The sequence below is a fragment of the Nannospalax galili genome, unplaced genomic scaffold (assembly GCF_000622305.1).
Source record: "Nannospalax galili isolate Female #2095 unplaced genomic scaffold, S.galili_v1.0 scaffold388, whole genome shotgun sequence".
Classification (NCBI taxonomy): domain Eukaryota; kingdom Metazoa; phylum Chordata; class Mammalia; order Rodentia; family Spalacidae; genus Nannospalax; species Nannospalax galili.
The window spans coordinates 1,703,737-1,721,526 of NW_008360304.1; the positions used below are offsets into that span (position 1 = coordinate 1,703,737).

At 41.8% G+C, this 17,790-nt stretch overlaps 1 protein-coding gene and 2 pseudogenes across 1 annotated transcript in view; 1 reads left to right on the forward strand and 2 right to left on the reverse strand.

Annotated features, from left to right (window-relative positions):
• Positions 1 to 1,349: 1,349 nt before the first annotated feature.
• LOC108490262 (protein mono-ADP-ribosyltransferase PARP4-like) overlaps positions 1,350 to 17,790 on the reverse strand; it is a 31,697-nt gene continuing 15,256 nt past the window's right edge. Inside the window, exons 8-9 of the mRNA XM_017795908.2 lie at positions 4,740 to 4,872; positions 1,350 to 1,724 (exon numbers count right to left, since the gene is read on the reverse strand). Of these exons, the coding sequence (XP_017651397.2) occupies positions 1,532 to 1,724; positions 4,740 to 4,872 (326 nt within the window). The 3' untranslated portion in view covers positions 1,350 to 1,531. The remainder of the gene's footprint in view (positions 1,725 to 4,739; positions 4,873 to 17,790) is intronic.
• On the forward strand, positions 7,304 to 8,135 carry LOC103726734 (annotated as a pseudogene).
• Positions 8,517 to 12,088, reverse strand: LOC103726761 (annotated as a pseudogene).

A 17,790-nucleotide genomic window follows, 5' to 3' on the forward strand; every position in this document is an offset into this window, starting at 1 on the left:
CTAGGAATTGAACCTGGGTCCTCTGCAAGAACAGTCAGTGCTCTTAACCCCTGAGCCATCTCTCCAGCCCTTAATTTGTAAATTGTAGATGCATCATATTTGTCTTAAGAAGATGATACTCTGTTGGAACATGCCCAGTGACTAAGAGGTGATTTTTCCTTTTCTTGAAATTCATTCTTTTTAAAAATTTATTGTGTATGTGTATGTGCATGGTGTGTGTATGATTTGTGAAGTCACTTCTCTCTTTCCAAATTTACATGGGTTTCAGAGATTGAACTCAGGTCTCCAGGATTTCATGGCAAATGTCTTTACTTGTCTCCCACTGACTGATGAAATTCATTCTAGTACCTAAATCTTCAGGCTGAGAATAGCCCAAGCCTCATATCCAGAGCATGCTCATGTGCTTGTGCAGGGTTATACCTGCTCATTGGCATGCTGATGGCCTCACCTCATGAATATGCCTTCCCTGCCCAAATCATTCAAAGCTTATAAGTTTTCCTCCATGTGGTAACTGTTCTTAGTATTTTGTTCCTTTCTGATTTCCACCAAGATGGGGTCCTATTATGCCATGACAGGTAGCCCATTGAAGAAGGCAGGACTTGCAGTAGAAAGGGAAATCTTGAACTGTGTGAATGAAAGGAGGTCCTGGGCATTTGATGAATGGTAGTGAGGAGAAAAAGGAAGGGTGTGAGTAGTCAAGAGACTGGAATTAAGTTTAAAAAGGTTTACACAAGGATTTTACATAAAGGGCTGGGGGAATGGCCTGGAATGAAACAGTAACTATTTAAAAGATGAAAGTATTTATTTTGGCTCATTGTTTTAGAGGTTTCCAATTACAGTGTTTTATAATTCTTTTACATTTTAGGCTCTTTCCAACTAGGGACAGTTAGCCAAATTACTATGCTTCAAGCCACCTTATGTAACTGAACCAAATGTAACAACACAAAATGGAACCCAATGTGGATCAGAGTCCTAATTACAAAAACCAGAAAACTGTCAGGAAACAAAATAGCAGAAAATTGACATGACCTGGTTTGGTGGTGAATATTTAGACTATGACACCAAAACAAGATCCAAGGAAGAAATTTCTCTAAGTCACAAGCAGCATATCAAGAGATTTGCAGATGGAGGAGCCACATGAAGAAACATATGCACAAAGGCCCACTGTATAGGTACCAGAGTCCTGAACAAGCACCTGCCTAGAACAGAACCACCAGCCAAAGACCCACTTCCTTCTTACCCTGCTGAATGTGTAGTTAACAGTCCATTAGACTCCAGCAGGGGAGATGCAAGGAGCCCCAGACCCATCCAAACATCTCTCAACACCTTAACACACAGAGACAAAAAAAAAATCTCTAATACTGCAATTTTTATTGTTGTTAGCCAGTTAATCAATACTGCTTCCATTTACTTTAAAGGGGCTCATAGCAACACTGGAAAGAAAATTAAATGTCATTCTAAGTATATTTTACTATTTGATTATTTTCTTAATAGAAATATGAGAAAGGTTTAAAATGCAATTTCTTTGGATTCAGCCTTGACTATAATGTAAGATTCTGTGAAGAGAAGTGTTAGCTTGGGGCTCAATTCCCAGTAGCTGCTTTGTGGCCGTATCCCAGTCTTTACCCAGCTCAAGCCGTTGGCAGATAGATGGATATTGTCCTTCTGTTCTTCTGACCCATTCATTTGCTTTCTTTATGTCTTCAAATGCCCAAGGAACATTCCTAGATTTTAAAAAAGTCTCTGTTAATTCAGAATATGTAAAATGCGATGTGGTATCAAACCCATGACATTGATGAAATGATTCTGTAAAAAATGAATACATTTAATAAAAGTAATTCTTGACATCTGAGGACATCCTCCCAATCTGACATGGGGATTTTGAGCTTATTCTCTACGTTTCTCAGTTTCCTACCTACTTCACTTCCCAGTCCCCACTGTGTCTAGCAGCCCTCCCTGCTCTCTTAGGATAATGAAGCTTTGTCTTGTCACTCGTTTGTTTTCTACTAGTCCTAGTCCACCAGTTTCTATCTATACCCTCCCTGAGGCCTCTTCATCTTCACTCACTGTCCTGTTGGTCAGCTGCTTACAGAATACCTCAGAGTCATCCGTTAATTATGCTGCCTAAACCAGGAATAATTTACTAGTAAAATGTTATTTTACTACATATACTATACATTTAGTATATAACACAGAACATTTATGAGTATAGAGCCTTTTGCTAGTATAAAATGTGTATAATTTTGCTAGTATATCAAATTTGTATCACAAAATAGTATCAAATACTCAAGATTCCTAAATATTCAAGTCTGTTTAAAACTCAGAAAACTTCTGAAGTGTTGTTTTGTCATCTGCTAGAACTTGTTAGTGAGCAAGACGTAAAGTACACCAAAGTTTGTTTTATTTATCTGCCCTTTTTTTGTGTGCAGGGCTAGGGACCCAAGCCAGGGCCTTGTACATACTAAGCAGATGCCCTTTGAAAGAACTGTATCCTTAGTCCTTACACCAAAGTTTTTAAATTGTATTATTATTTGTGTATGCGATATATGTGTGCTGTATGATGTGTATGTGTGTAAGTGCAGATGCACACATGTTGTGGTCTGTATGTGGAAAGGCTGGGCACAGTGACACCTGCCTTTAATCCCAGCACTCAGGAGGCAGAGGCAGGCAAATCTCTTTGCGTTTGAGGCCAGCCTGGTCTATATAGTGAATTCTAGACCAGTCAGGCCTACATAATGAGATCTTGTCTCAAAACAAAACAAAAAACCTCCAACATTTGGGAGTGAGTCCTCTTCTTCCACCATGTGGATCCCAGGAATTGAACATCAGGCTTACACAGAATGTGCTTTTATCCACTGAGCCACCTTATACCAAAGTTCTTAAGAAAAATTCTATGGACACAGGGCTGGGATGTGGTTCAGTTGGTAGAGTCCTTGCTTAGAATGAAGGAAACCCTGGTCTTGATTACTAATACCAGCATAAGACTGAGCATGGTGTGGTACAAGTCTATAATCCCAGGACTCAGAGGAGGTGGAGACAGAAAGACCAGAAGTTCAAGGCTATTCATCCTCAGCTACATAGGGAGTTCAAGACCAATTTGGGGTAAATGAGAGTCCTTCTAAAAAAATAATCTTAGCACTGGCCAGGTTTATCAGTGGATAAAGGTTCTTGCTGCCAACCCTGACCACCTGAGTTAGATCGATGGGACCCACAGGATAGAAGGAGAGAACCGACTCCCAAAAATTGTCCTCTGGCCTCCATATGTGTGTTATGGCATGTGTACCCACACATATACACACACAAAAAAATGAAGAAACAAAATGTAAAGTCTGTAGGCTTTATGGGGGCAAATTTAAAGATTTTAAATCTCTGTCTTCCTGATTTTTTTTTCTTTGGGAAAAGGACCATCAGTGCATTGTGGTGGTGGGGAGCTGGGTTCAAGTCTTCACTTGGCTGTAAGATATAGTACAGTTTTTACTCAAACTGGTGCTAGGAGATCAACCAAGGGCTAAACTTGAACTTGCTTGTACAAGTAGTTATGGATTTTTTTTTTTTTGAGACAGGTTCTCACCTGGTCAGGTACTCAAGATTTCCCACCTTTAATCTCCTCAGTGGTAGGATTACAGGCATGTGCAACCATAATCTGTCTAGTAATTTGATTTACAACTGTGTGTGTGTGTGTGTGTGTGTTTGTGTGTGTGTGTGTGGTCTGTTGCTTAGGATTGAGCCCAGGCATGTGCAACCATGACCTGTCTAGTAATTTGACTTACAACTCTGTGTGTGTGTGTGTGTGTGTGTGTGTGTGTGTGTATGTTCTGTTGCTTAGGATTGAGCCCAGGGCCCTATGCATGTTAGGCAAGTGCTCTACCACTGAGCAATACTCCCAACTCTGCTTTTTGACTTCAAAATGCTTAGATATAGAGCAATGGGTTTCCCATTTCTTTTCTTGTGGCAGACCAGGCAGTTGTTGGGAATAGGGCCAACAGTCATACATTGGATCTTTTAAAGGCACAGAGGATTAACATATGCTAGTGAGGAGAATGAAACAGCATCCTAAAGGTCTAGGGTCCATTGTCAACATGCACATAAACTCTGAGATTTGTTCCCATGCAGTCTAAGGCAAAAGCCCCAATGGCAGTCTAACTACCAGAGGAGCTTATGGGCAGGCTGCCATCTGTGAGCAAATTCTCTTTGTACTTCAAAGTACAAAGTAACATATACAAGCGAGGCATGGCAGCACATCTTGTAATCCCAGAACTTGGGAGGCAGAGGCAAGAAGATTGCTTCAGATTTGAAGTCCACCTCATTGACACAGCAAGTTCCAGGTCAGCTAGCTCATACTATGAGACCTTGGTTCAAAAACAAAGAAATAAAGAAAAAGTAGCATACCCAGACATGATAGTTGTGTACAGCTTCTTATAAGACTTAAGAAGAGGTTGAAAAATATAAGGGGGCTGGAGAGATGGCTCAGCAGTAAGAGCACTGACTGCTCTTGCAGAGGACCCGGGTTCAATTCCCAGCACCCACATGGTGGCTACGAACCGTCCTTAACTCCAGTTCTAGGGGAATCGGAAGCCCTCTTCTAACCTCCTAGGCATTGCATGACACAGGTGCACTCACATACATGCAGGCAATACACTGATACGCATGAAATAAAAATGATAAAATATTAAAGAAAAATATAAGAGGAAAAACCAACAAATTTAAAAGAAAGTTTCTAATTACAACATCTAAAGCACCTGGAAATGAAGGCATCATCCATGTTCATCACTGACTTGGAAACCATTCCTTCTTGTTCCAGCCTGGTACGCAGGAACTGTAGTACCAGCAGTGTGGCAATCAGGTTCAGGAGACATTCTCTTCCTTTTGCACCTAAAAAAGCAGAATTCTCCTTTACTTCTGTTGGAATCTGTGTCTCATATTGTGCCTGTATATTAAGGTTCTAGTAAACAGTGATTCATTATTATTAATTATTATTCAGCCAGGCATGGTTGCACATATCTATAATCCCAGCACTCAGGAGGCTGAGGCAGGACTACTAGAGGTTCAAGTGTTCCATCCCACAACTTGTCTTCAACCAGAGAACCATGGAGCAGGATGAACTGTAGTTTGTAGCCTCCAGCTATAAATAGTTTGGACTAAACATAAACATACAAGAGATAGACAAAAGCATAGCTGATTATACCAATGTATCAAACTAATTCTAGCCATCAATACCTACAGGTAACCAGTGCTATATATCCAAACCACAGTATTTTATTAGAAGCTGGGCATGGTGGTATTGGCCACTGTTGGGAGCTATTATTATTATGGGCACAGCCATTGCTGCATTAGGCTGTGGCAGCTTGCCTTGACTTAAGCATTGGAGAAAGAATGCTTCCATCCTGGGAGTTTCCCTGCTCTCTGCTTCTGTGGTCTGAGTTGACAGGCTATGTTTCCCTGATTAATTGGCAGTCTTGGAAACATGACCAAAGAGTTCTGTTTCAGTTTATGGGCACGGGAGTTTCTCAGCACCCTTAGCTTGGTTTCTATGTAGAAATAATGAATTATGGTAGTTGCTAAGAGTAATCACAAACTGTACACCTTATATCTAAGATATTATAAATATTATGCAGCTGAATCTTGGATACTGTAAACGTTGTATGAGTTTCGGTTGGTGAAGTAATGTATTCTTGGTAGTAACATAATGTATCCTTGGTTATTCCTTGGTTACTTTCTGTTTAGTGATGTATCCTTAGTTATTCCTTGGTTACTCCAGATCTGATTCCTATATAAGCTTGGTTTGATTCACAACAAACATGCACTGGCACATAAACCTCTGCATCCCCTGTGTCCTGATTCCTATCCGTCGGGGTCCCCAAGCCCTTCAGGCTTGAACTGTGGTCACTGCACCATGACAGGCCACCACTTTGATATTTTTAAAATATATTTGTAGGGGCTGGAGAGATGGCTCAGAGGTTAAAGAGTACTGGCTGTTCTTGCAGAAGACTTGGGTTCAAATCCCAGCATCCACACAGCTAACAATGGTCCATAATTCCAGTTCAAGGGGATCTGACCCCTCTTCTGTCCTCCATGGGCAGTGCATGACACCAATGCACTTACATACATACAGGCATAACACTCATACACATAAAAATAAATTTAAAAAAAATTTTGTGGGGGCCGGAGAGATAGCTTAATAGTTAAGAGCACTAGCTGCTCTTGTAGAAGATCCAGGTTCAAATTCCAGCACCCACACGACAGCTAACAACTGCCTATAACTCTAGTTCCAGGAAATCCTACATCCTCTTCTTACCTCTGTGGGCACTGCAAAACACAGGTACACTTACATGTAGGCATAACACTCATACACATAATAATATTTGAATATTTTTATTATTTTTATTTTGTGTGTATGATTATTTTGACTACATGCATGTAAGTGTACCAAGTGTGTGCATTGTGTGGAGGTGTTGGATCCCCTGGAATTGGGAGTTACAAACAGTTGTTAGCTATCATGTGAGTGCTGGGAACCAAACTCAGGTCCCCTGGTAGAACAGCAAGTGCTCTTAACCACTGAACCATCTCTTCAGCCCCTACTTTAATCTTTTACGCATGTGTTCTGTGACCTTAAATTGACCAGGCTCAGGAATGTATTCTTTCACTGAGTATGTGTAGGAAGGAGCCAACTATATTAATGTATAGGCTCCTTGAATAAAATCCCTAAACTTCCCTTCATGAAGAAGGGCATAGCTTTGCAAACAGCTTCCGAACTCTCCTTGCCTGTTGCAGGCAAGAAATCTTTCTTCACTATTTTATGTCTTGATTGTGCATCTTTTGACTTTACACTCACCAAGAGGTGAACCTACTGTGTTTGGTTACCACTGTAATGCACATTTGTAAACGTAGCACTTGGGAGGCTGAAGTAGGAGGAACATGAGTTCAAAGCCAACCTGGTTTTGTGAGAAACCCTGACTGTTATGAGCATATTCCATCAGAAATAAAGTGTCTTCAACAATGTCAGAATTTACTGAATAACAATAAATTCACAAACTATATCAGTTCATTTGCTGCAACTTGCCAAGTAATCAGTTGGCAATCACAGGCTCTTTTAGTCCATCTTAATTACTATTTTAATTACTAATATTAACCATTTATAACATTGCACATAACATTTCATATAATTATATACACATACTTTTTTGCAGTGCTAGGGATTAAACTCTGGGTTTTGTATGTGCTAGGCAAGCACTCCACCACTGGGCTACATACCATGTTTCTTTTATGTACTTATTTTTTTTTTAATTGTATGTGAGCACCAGCATGAACATTCCATGGCACCCATGTCAAGTTAAGAGGGCAACTTTGTGGAGTCATTTCTCTCCTTCCACCTTTACATGGGTTCCAGGAATTGAACTTGGGTTGCAAGGATTATGCAGAAAGTGCCTTTATGCACTGAGGCCTCTCACTAGCCCATGCATTATTTTTGAAAGTCATCTTCAGTAGGCTCATTAAAGAATACTCATTTTAGGAGGAAATGCAAAGTTGGTAGGGGCCAACCTTCCAATGACAGCGCCTCAAGATGGCAGCCACCATGGGCTTGGGAGTAAGTCTCTCAACTTTTCCAAATGTTGGAGAATTGGAAGAAGGCCAGAAAGGAGTAGGAGATGGCACAGTTAGCTGGGGTCTAGAAGATGACGAAGACATGACAAAGATGGACATGGATAATTGGATCTCCAAGATAAATTCATGAAAACTGAATATACAGCCTTAAACTAGAATGTAGATCTAAACACAGAGAAATAACCCCCTTTGTAGGATTTGTAATAAAAAATAGTATGAACAGTGTTAATAGCTCTAATAGAGTAATGGACCTAAGAGCATTGTCAGTGCTAGTGAAGTGGCAGGATTCCTACAGCTTCAAGGTCACCCTGCAAGAGCTTCGGTGCTGAATGATATCAAAGAGAACATGAAGCTTCCCTGGCAGCCAGAAGGACGGTGTTACGGCAGTTAGTCACCAAGAACCCCATAGCTTCATTTTCCACAGTAACAACTTTTATAGATACATCTCATAGACCTCAAGGCATTGGAAAGGAAGCTCACATTTAAAGGCAATTTATCTTAAGAGACTATATGTGATACTGTTTTGTTTTGTTTTTTTGTCCACTTGAAATATATATTGTACTATTTTGTTTTTGGTCTTTTTTTTTTTTGCTTATAACATATCTTTTTATAAAATTTTCAGGTTTTGATTCCAATAACCTAGAAGGCAAAAACCATTAAGTAATCATATCATTCTAGAATCAGTAGTTATTGCCAGAACTATTAATTTGGGATAGAAGGAATAAGGGACAGCAAATGCTGATAGGTTTAATGATACACAGCTCTTCAGAGATGACGACAGAGGCTCTTTAAAGCTGTAATCCAGGAACATTCGGCCATGCAACAAATATGTAAAATAAACTGGCTTCTTACCACAACTGCCCTATGAACATCCCAGCCCCTCTCTCCAAAATGACCTTACATGCAAGCAATTACTTATGGTGGGGGACCAAAAGTCTAACTTATGACCAAAAGCACAAAAACAATAGCCAATAGCAGTTCTGTGGTTAGGTGAAGCCAGTGCCCTTCACTGTGCTGGTTTGGTCTTCTTACTCTTGTTTTTCTTGTCCCTCTTCTTCAGCCCATCCATGTTAGCTCTCAGCAGGTTTGAATACGCCATCTGAAACTTATTCACTTCTTTGGAGCTCACCACGGTGCTGATCTTCTTTTTCCCATCGGTGGCCCTCAACAGACACTTGTTTTCTGCGGGCTCCACACCCTCCACAGAACCCTTCCATGGAGTGGGTTTGGTGCGACCATCATATTTCTTCAAGGTGATAAACACGCTGCCCGATGACCGGCACTTCTGGAAGAGCCTGGTCAGCTCTGTCAGGAACTGCTCGCTCTCCAGCAACACCACCCCAACCTCAGCAGATCCCAACTTCGTGTACAAACCCTGCCAGCGGTTACAGCCTGTTTTTGGTCTTTTTGAGACAGGGTCTCCCTGTAGCCCCAGCTGGCCTGGATTCACTATGGAGACCAGGCTGGCCTCCAACTCACAGAGATCCGCCTGCCTCTGCTTCCCGAGTGCTGGGATTTTTAATCCCATGGTGTGCCACCATGCCCGGCTATACTATTTTTTTTTTAAGTACTCATTTAAGGCTGAGAATAGAGCTCAAAGGTAGAGTGCTTGCCTAGCATACATGAGACCCTTGGTTCAGTCTCCTGTACCTTAATCAAACAAAACACAACAAAAACTTCATTTAACTGTGGTGGTACACACCTATAATCCCAGCATGTGGGAGGAGTAGGAGGCTCTCAGTAACCAGCTGGGGCTACATAATGAGACTGAAAAAAAATCTCCAAAATGTTTGATAAAACCCCAACTCCCCAACTCTGCTTAAAAAAATGTGTGTATATATATGCATACAAACATATATACACATATATATGTATATATATATACACACACATAAATACAAACATTCATAACTTGGTTGATCCATAGTCTAGTATATGAAGACTGGCCTCAAGGTACCATGAGACCAAAGAAAGCAAGGCAGACAGATCCAGGGCTCCAGAGACTATAATTTATTGGGGATTTAATAACCAGCAATATCAGTTAGATCCCACACTTGGGTTAGAAAGAGAAGTGTATTTACAGCCTAAGACAAAAGTGACTTCACCTAGCTAGAATGTACTTAGTTTATCTTAAGCTATTATCAAGGAAGCAGAGACATTCCTGGAGCTAGGTTCTGGCTGTAAAGCTCCATAAACCACTGTAATGGGTTTCTGTATTTGTAGCACATTGGGAAACTATGCAAGAAAAACCAATGAGGGTTATTCTTCAGTCTTGGGGGCTATAATTGTGGATGGCAGCAGTTGAATTCATACATAAATCTTGCCTTTTGTTTGGTTGGTTGTTTGGTTTTGGTTTTTCAAGACGGGGTTTCCCTTGTAGGCCCAGCTGCCCTGGAACTTGCTATGTAGACCAGGCTGGCTTTGATCTCACAGAGACCACCTGCCTCTGCCACCTCAGTGCTGGGATTAAGAACATGAACCACCATATCCATCTTAAAAATATTTAAGAAAGAAAAAAGAAAAAAGAGTAAGACGGGGCTGGAGAGATGGTTTAGCAGTTTAGAGCGCTGGCTACTCTTGCAGAGAACCCAGGTCTGATTCCCAGAATCCACATGGTGGCTAACAACAGTCTGTAACTCTAGTTCCAGGGAGGCTCTGACGCCCTCTTCTGACCTCTTTGGGAATTGCACAACACAGGTGTACTTACAAATATATGCAGGCAATATACTCATACACATAAAATAATAAAAAATGTTTTTTTTAAAAAAGAATAAGCCAGGTGCAGTGGCACACACCTTTAATCCCAGCACTTAGGAGACAGAGGCAGGTGGATCTCTGTGAGTCTGAGGCTATCCTGGTCTACCTAGTGAATCCAGGCTAGCTGGGGGCTACAGGGAGACCCTGTCTCAGAAAGACCAAAAATAATAAAGAAAGAAAGAAAGAAAGAGAGAGAGAAAGAGAGAGAAAGAAAGAAAGAAAGAAAGAAAGAAAGAATAAGAAAAGGGAGCTGAGGTTGGCTCAGTTGGTAGAGTATTTGTCTAGGGTACAGAAAGCCCTGGGCCAGATTCCCAGCACTATATAAACCAGTCATGGTAGCAAATATCTGTAATTCCAGCATTCAGGAGGTAGAAGCAGGTGGATTGTGAATTCAAGGTCATCCTCAGCTACATAGGGAGTTGCAGGCTAGTCTCGGATACATGAGACTCTATCTCAAAAAGAAGAAAAGAACAAGAAAAATAAAATTTTTGTTTTACTTTAATTTTTCTTTTTGAGATAGGGTCCCATGTAGCCCCAGGCTGGTCTCAAACTTGCTGTGTAGCTGAGGATGACCTTGAACTTCTGATCTACTGCTTCCATTTCCTAAGCATTTACTTTAAAAGAAAAATAAAAAGAAATATGTCCAACACCTGTAGACCATATCTAGAGGACAAAAGGCAGGAGAGCATACATAATATTAAAAACCATAATGGAGGTTATGCAGAAAACAGCCATAGGAAAGGTGGATCCAGAAAGAATGAACTCTATGATTCCACACTCCCTAGCTTTGCTTCTACTTTTCTGGCAGTTTTTTCTGTCTCGCTGCTGCTTCCTACTCTGTCTGGCCACTACATTTTGGTTTGCCCAAGGAGGGCCCTACACCGCCTTCTCTGCTTTGGCCACCCCCTCTTTCTTTAGGTGATTTCATCCAGATGATGGTTTTATTTATTTTTTGTCTTTTTTTGAGACAGGGTCTCCCTGTAGCCCCAGCTGTCCTGGAACTCGCTATGTAGACCTGGCTGGCCTCGAACTCACAAAGATCTGCCTGCCTCTGCCTCCCAAGTGCAGGGATTAAAGGCATGCGCCACCACGCCCGGCTCAGACGATGGTTTTAAATACCATCAGTATACTGAGAAATCCCCCAGTCTTCTCAGTTCTGACTCTTCCCTGAACTCTAGTCTCATAAAGCTAACTATGTGTTTCCTGTGGATGGCTAAATGGCTCAAGCCTTAACTGTCCAAAGCAGTTAATGATTGCCTGTCTTTGCCCGGGAGGAGGGGGGACAGTTTTCAAATTTAGAGACTGAATTTAAGGTCTCATGTATACTAGGCTAAAGCTGTACCACTACTCCACATGCCCCAGCCCCAACTTAACCACTTTAATAGCTTAGTGCTATTAAAAATTACCCTGCTGGGCTACCATCACTACTGTGCTGGATAGCTTCAGTTGGCAACTTGACATACCTGGGTAGGGGGACCCTCAATGGAAGAAGTTTCTCCATTGGATTGGCCTGTGCTCATGTTTATGGGACATTTTCTTGATTGTTGAGTAATGTGGAAGGACTCAGCCCACTGAGTGCCACCCTGGGCAGGTAGTCCTGGGTTATATAAGAACACAGGTTGAGCACAGGCCAGGAGAGCAAGTCAGTAAGCAGTGTTTCTCCATGGTCTGTGCTTCAGTTCCTGTCTCCAGGTTCCTGCCCTTACCTCCTGGCCTGACTTTGCTCCATGATGAATTGTCACCTGGGAGATATAAGATAAAATAAACTCTTTCCAGCTGGGCATGGTGGTGCATGCCTTTAGTCCCAGCACTTGGGAGGCAGAGGCTGGCAGATCTTTGTGAGTTTGAAGCCAGCCTAGTCTACATAGTGAGTTCCAGGCCAGGTGGGTCTATAGAGAGACCCTGTCTCAAAAAGACAAAAATGAACAAGAAAACAAAACAAAAAAACAAAACAAAACTCTTTCCTCCCCAAGTTGGTTTGGTCAGTATATTTTTTAGCACAGCAATAGAAAGTAACAACCACTATCCAACCACCATCCATCCTCTGTGTGTGTGTGTGTGTGTCTGTGTCTGTGTGTCTGTGTGTGTGTGTGTATTGAGATAACGTCTCATTCTAAGGCTGGCCTTGAACTTGTGGCAATCCTCCTGCCTCAGCCTCTCAAATGCTGTGGTTACAGGCATGTGATACCACCACACATGGCTCCCAATCCATCTTCAGAACTCTTTTCATCTATGGAAACTACACTCACTAAAAAATAATTCTCCATTCCCTACTCTTCCCAGTGGCTGGCAACCACCATTCTGCTTTCTGAATTTGACCACTCTAGGAACTCCATATGTGGAATCATACAGTATTTGTTGCCCTGTTATTGATTATAGTCCCGTGACCTCATATAGACCTAATTACCTCACAAAAGCCCCTTCTCCGAATACCATCACCTTGGGGTTGAGGCTTCAGTGCACAAATGTGGGGAAAACAAACATTCAGTCCATGATACCGATGGATGGAATTGCTGTGTTACAGGGAGGTGTATATTTCATTTTAGAAGGACAATAGACTTTTTGTTTCCTCCAACAACACATGACAGTTCTAGCTGCACTACAATCTCATCATTTGATATTGTCAATGGTGGAAATGCTGGACATTTTGACTAGTTTGTAGCAGAATCTCACTGTGGTCTTTATGTGCAGTTTCCTGATTATTAATGAGGATTAATACATTTCCTTGTGCTTATCATGCAATTCCTTTTGTGAACTATTACATTCTTCATTTGTATTCTGTCCTCCTGTTCTTGAGTCTGTATGTATTCTCCTTATCAGAGAGGTGCTACATATCTTTTTCCAGTCAGTAGTCTGCCTGTTTTTTATTTCGAGATTTATTCTATTTTTAAATTGGGGTAGTGGGGGGAGCTGTGCACATGAGTGCAGGTGCTTTTGGAGGCCAGAAGAGGGAGTTAGATCCCTGGAGCTGGAGTTCCAGAAAGATGTAAGCCACCCAAAGTGGGTGTTGCAACTTGCAGGAACTCACTGTGTAGCCCAAGCTGGCCTCAAACTCAATCTTCTTGCTTTAGTATCCTGAGTGCTGAGATTACAAGCTTGTGCCATCATGTATAACTTAGCTCCAATTTTTTTCTTTTTTTAAATTAATTTTTTTTTTTTTGGTCTTTTTAAAGCAGGGTCTCCCTGTAGCCCCAGCTGTCCTGGAACTCACTATGTAGACCAGGCTGGCCTTGAACTCACAGAGATTCACCTGCCTCTGCCTCCCAAGTGCTGGGGCTACAGGCGTGCACAACCACACCCGGCTTAAATTAATTTTTATTTTATGTGTATTAGTGCTTTGCCTGTATGTAAGTACACTTGTGTTGTGCAGTGCCTGTGGAGGCCAGAAGAGGGCATTGGATCCCCTAGAGCTGGAGTTACAGATGGTTGGCTGTTAGCTTCCATGTGGGTGCTGAGAAACAAACCTGGGTCTTCTGCAAGAGCGAACCAGATCTTAACTGGTGAGTCATCTCTCTAGCCCTTTGTTTTTTGGAGAAAGGTTCTCACTAAATACCCCAAGCTAGTCTTGAAGTTGTGAGTCTCCTGCTTCACCTTCCTGAGTAGCTGCAATCATAGACATGTGTCATCAGGCCAGGCTAGGTTTATCATTTTTGTTTTGTTTGTTGTGTGTTGTTGTTTTGTTTTATTTTTTGCCACAGTCTCATGTCTGACTGGCTTTGAACTCACTATGTAGCTGAGGATGACCTTAAAATTCTGATCCTCCAATACCCACCTCCAGGGTTGCTGGGATTATAGGCATGTGCCACCACACTAGCTCCTAGGTTAGTGGGTTTTTTGTAATATTTATTATTATTAGTTTTTCTTTTTGTCTTTTTGAGACAGGATCTCCCTATAGCCCCAGCTGTCCTGGACTATGTAGACCAGGCTGGCCTTGAACTCACAGAGATCCACCTGCCTCTGCCTCCCGAGTGCTGGGACTACAGGCGTGTGCCACCACGCCCGGCTAATATTTATTATTTTCATTTTATGTGTATGAGTGTAATGCCTACATGTATTTAAGTGAACCTGTGTTGTGCAATGCCTTCGGAGGCCAGAAGAGGGTGTCAGATCCCCTGGAACTGGAGTTATGGATGGTTGTTAGCATCATGTGGATGTTGGGAACAAAACCCAGATCCTCTGCAAGAGCAGCCAGTGCTATTAATCACTGAACCATCTCTCCAGCCCCATGTTTTAAATTCAGGTTGTTTATGCACTCCAACTCCTCTACCACAAGATTATTTTGACTATTCTAAGCCCTATTATGTTTTTGTTGTTATTGTTTTTGTATTTTTTTTATGAGATAGGGTGTTACTATATAGCACAGGCTGGCCTTCAAATTGTTACCCTCCTGCCTGGCTGAGACTTCCTATTTTAGTTCTAACCCCTCATGTAGAACTGCAACGTGCCCCTGGTGAAAATCTGGATCACATGGAGTTCATCTACTTTGCTTCTCTTCTTTTGAGGTTGTGTGTCCTCCAGTTTCTCTGCCTGGTTTTGGTTGTTCTTCCAGCCTTCCAGATGGTGGTTTGAGTGAGAAATGTGCTCCATAGGCCCTAAGTATTTGAATACTTGCTCCCAGCTGATGGTGGTGTTTGTGGAGGTTAAGGAGGTGTGCGCTAGCTGGAGGAAGCATGTCACTGGGAGTAGGCTTTGAGGGTTCTGAGCCTCGTTCCACTTGGAGTTTCTCTCTGCTTCGTGCAAATGACTGAAGGTGTGAGCCCTCAGATTTCTGCTCCTGCCACCTCCTGCCATGTGCCCCATACCATGATGGACTCTAATACCTCTGGAACTCTAATACCTCCTTCTATAAGTTGCCTTGGTCATGGTTTTTATCACAGCAACAGAAAAATAACTAATGTACTAACCAACCTGGGATAAGACCAACACTGAGAGGTTATGGCAGGAGTTAGACTCTGCTACATATCCATAGAAACTGGTGGTTACTAATTTAATGTTTGTTTTATTGAAAAAAAGTTAGGGGAATGAAGGGATGCCTCATCAGTTACTGCTCTTCTAGAGGACCTGGGTTCAGTTCCCAGCACCCACACGGCAGTTCACACACATCCTTAACTCCAGTTCCAGGGGCTCTGACTCTCTCTTTTGGCCTTCACAGGCACCAGGCACACATGTGTTGCACTTACAGACATTCAGGCAAAACACTCATATACACAAAATAAAAATAAATAAAATCTTTTTTAAAATTCTAGCCAGCCATGTATGGTGGTGCATGCCTGTAATTCCAGCTACTTAGGGAGGTCAAGACAGGAGGACCACAAGTTTGATGCTGCACTGGGCAACTTACCAGACCATGTTTTAAAATGAAGTATAAAAGGGCTGGGGCTAGGCATGGTGAAACATGCCTATAATTCAAGCACTTGGGAAATAGAGGCAGGAGAATCAAGAGTTCAAAGTCATTCTTGGCTACACAGTGAGTTCAAGGCCAGCCTGAGCTACATTGACCCTGTCTGAAGAAAAAAAAAAGCTGAGGATGCAGTTTAATCCCAGATTATTTATTTGGCATGTGTGATACCTTGGGTTCAATTCCTAGCACTTAAAAAAAAGAACTGGGTGCCACTGGATGTGTCTATAATCTGAGCTATATCAGATGCTTAGGCAGGAAGACTGCCTGAGTGAAGTTCAAAGCCAGCCTGGGTAACACAGCAAGACACTATCTCTAAATAAATAATTGGTAAATATTTCCAAATGTTCTTTAGAAAGGCTGTGCTCTTGCTGGGCATGGTGGTGCATGCCTTTAATCCCAACACTCAGGAGGCAGAAGCAGGCAGATCTCTGTGAGTTCAAAGCCAGCCTGGTCTACATAGTGAGTTCCAGTCCAACCAGGGCTACAGGGAGACCCTGTCTCAAAAAGACCAAAAAATTAAAAAATAAAATAATAAAAATAAATAAACAAAAATTTAAACAAACAAATAAACAAAGAAAGAAGCATATTCAGGGCTAATATGTGATCCCCTCAACCATTTGCTGGTTGGAAGATTCTTGGATACCCAGAACATCTTCATCTATCTTCCTGAGATTCAGACGTTGAACCACTGTATAGTACAGGACTGGCTGTATCCTCACTAAAGTTGTATTGCTGACGTCAAAGCAAGAAAGTGCATTTCCCAGGCCTTTGTGCTTGGAGAGGGCTATGGGACTTCTTCCCGTCACATTTTCTTCCTTTTTCCTGTCTGCCAGGTGGCTGATGCCAGAGTCAATCTTCTTCTTCCTTTTCACTAGTTTACTCTTCTTTTCTTTCAATTTTTTTAATTGATTTTTTTTTGGTCTTTTTGAGACAGGGTCTCCCTGTAGCCCCAGCTGTCCTGGAACTCATTATGTAGACCAGGCTGGCCTTGAACTCAGAGATCCGCCTGCCTCTGCCTCCTGAGTGCTGGGATTAAAGGTGTGTGCCACCACGCCCAGCCCTAATTGTTTTTTATTTTCTTTTCAGTCCTGGATACTGAACTCAGAGCCTTAAGCGTGCATATATACTACCACTTAGTGTATCCCTAGACTTACTGGGTTAATTAAATTAATGAAGTAATTCACTTATTTAGAAAAATAACAAGGACTTTATTCAAAAGCAAAATCATATTACAGATGAGATTCATTGCAAGAGAGCAGCAAGATCCTTGATTTGGAGTATTCAAGGGCTGAGGTTAATTTTAAAGCCACATTAAAAAAAATCATCAAGGAGGCCAGGTGTAGTGGCTCACACCTTTAATCCCAGCACTTGGGAGGCAGAGGCAGGCACATCTCTTTGAGTTAGAGGCTAGCCTGGTCTACACAGCACATTCCGAGACAGCTGTGGCTACAGGGAGACCCTGTCTCAAAAAAAAAAAAATCATCAAGGCCAGTGAGATGGCTCAGCAGGTTAAAGGCACTTGCTACACAAGCCTGATGACCTGAGTTTGATCCCCAGAACCAATGTAAAGGTGAAAGGAGAGAACCAACTCTACAAAACTGTCCTCTGACCTTCATAAGCACTGCCACACACATATCATTCACACCACAATAATAAATGAACAACAAAATTATTATTATTATCATCATTATTATCATTATAACCTGTGGTGCTAGGTATTGAACCCTAAGACTGTGCATGCTAAGCAAGCAATCTACCACTGAGCTATATCCCTAGTCCCTATTCTTTTTTTTTTTTTTTTGGTTTAAAGTTAGCATACAAGGTAATGGGCTTCATTCACTTTCACACATGTATATCATTAGATTTCACATTCTTCCACCCATTACCATCTCTCTTGTCCTTCCCCACCACCAGGTCCTTTCAACCCCCCACCAAAATAGCCTTTCTTCTCCTTTCAGATACTCTGTGTGTATGTGCACATGTGTGTGCGAGTGTGTCTAGATTCTGCACATGAAAAAAGATATGCAATA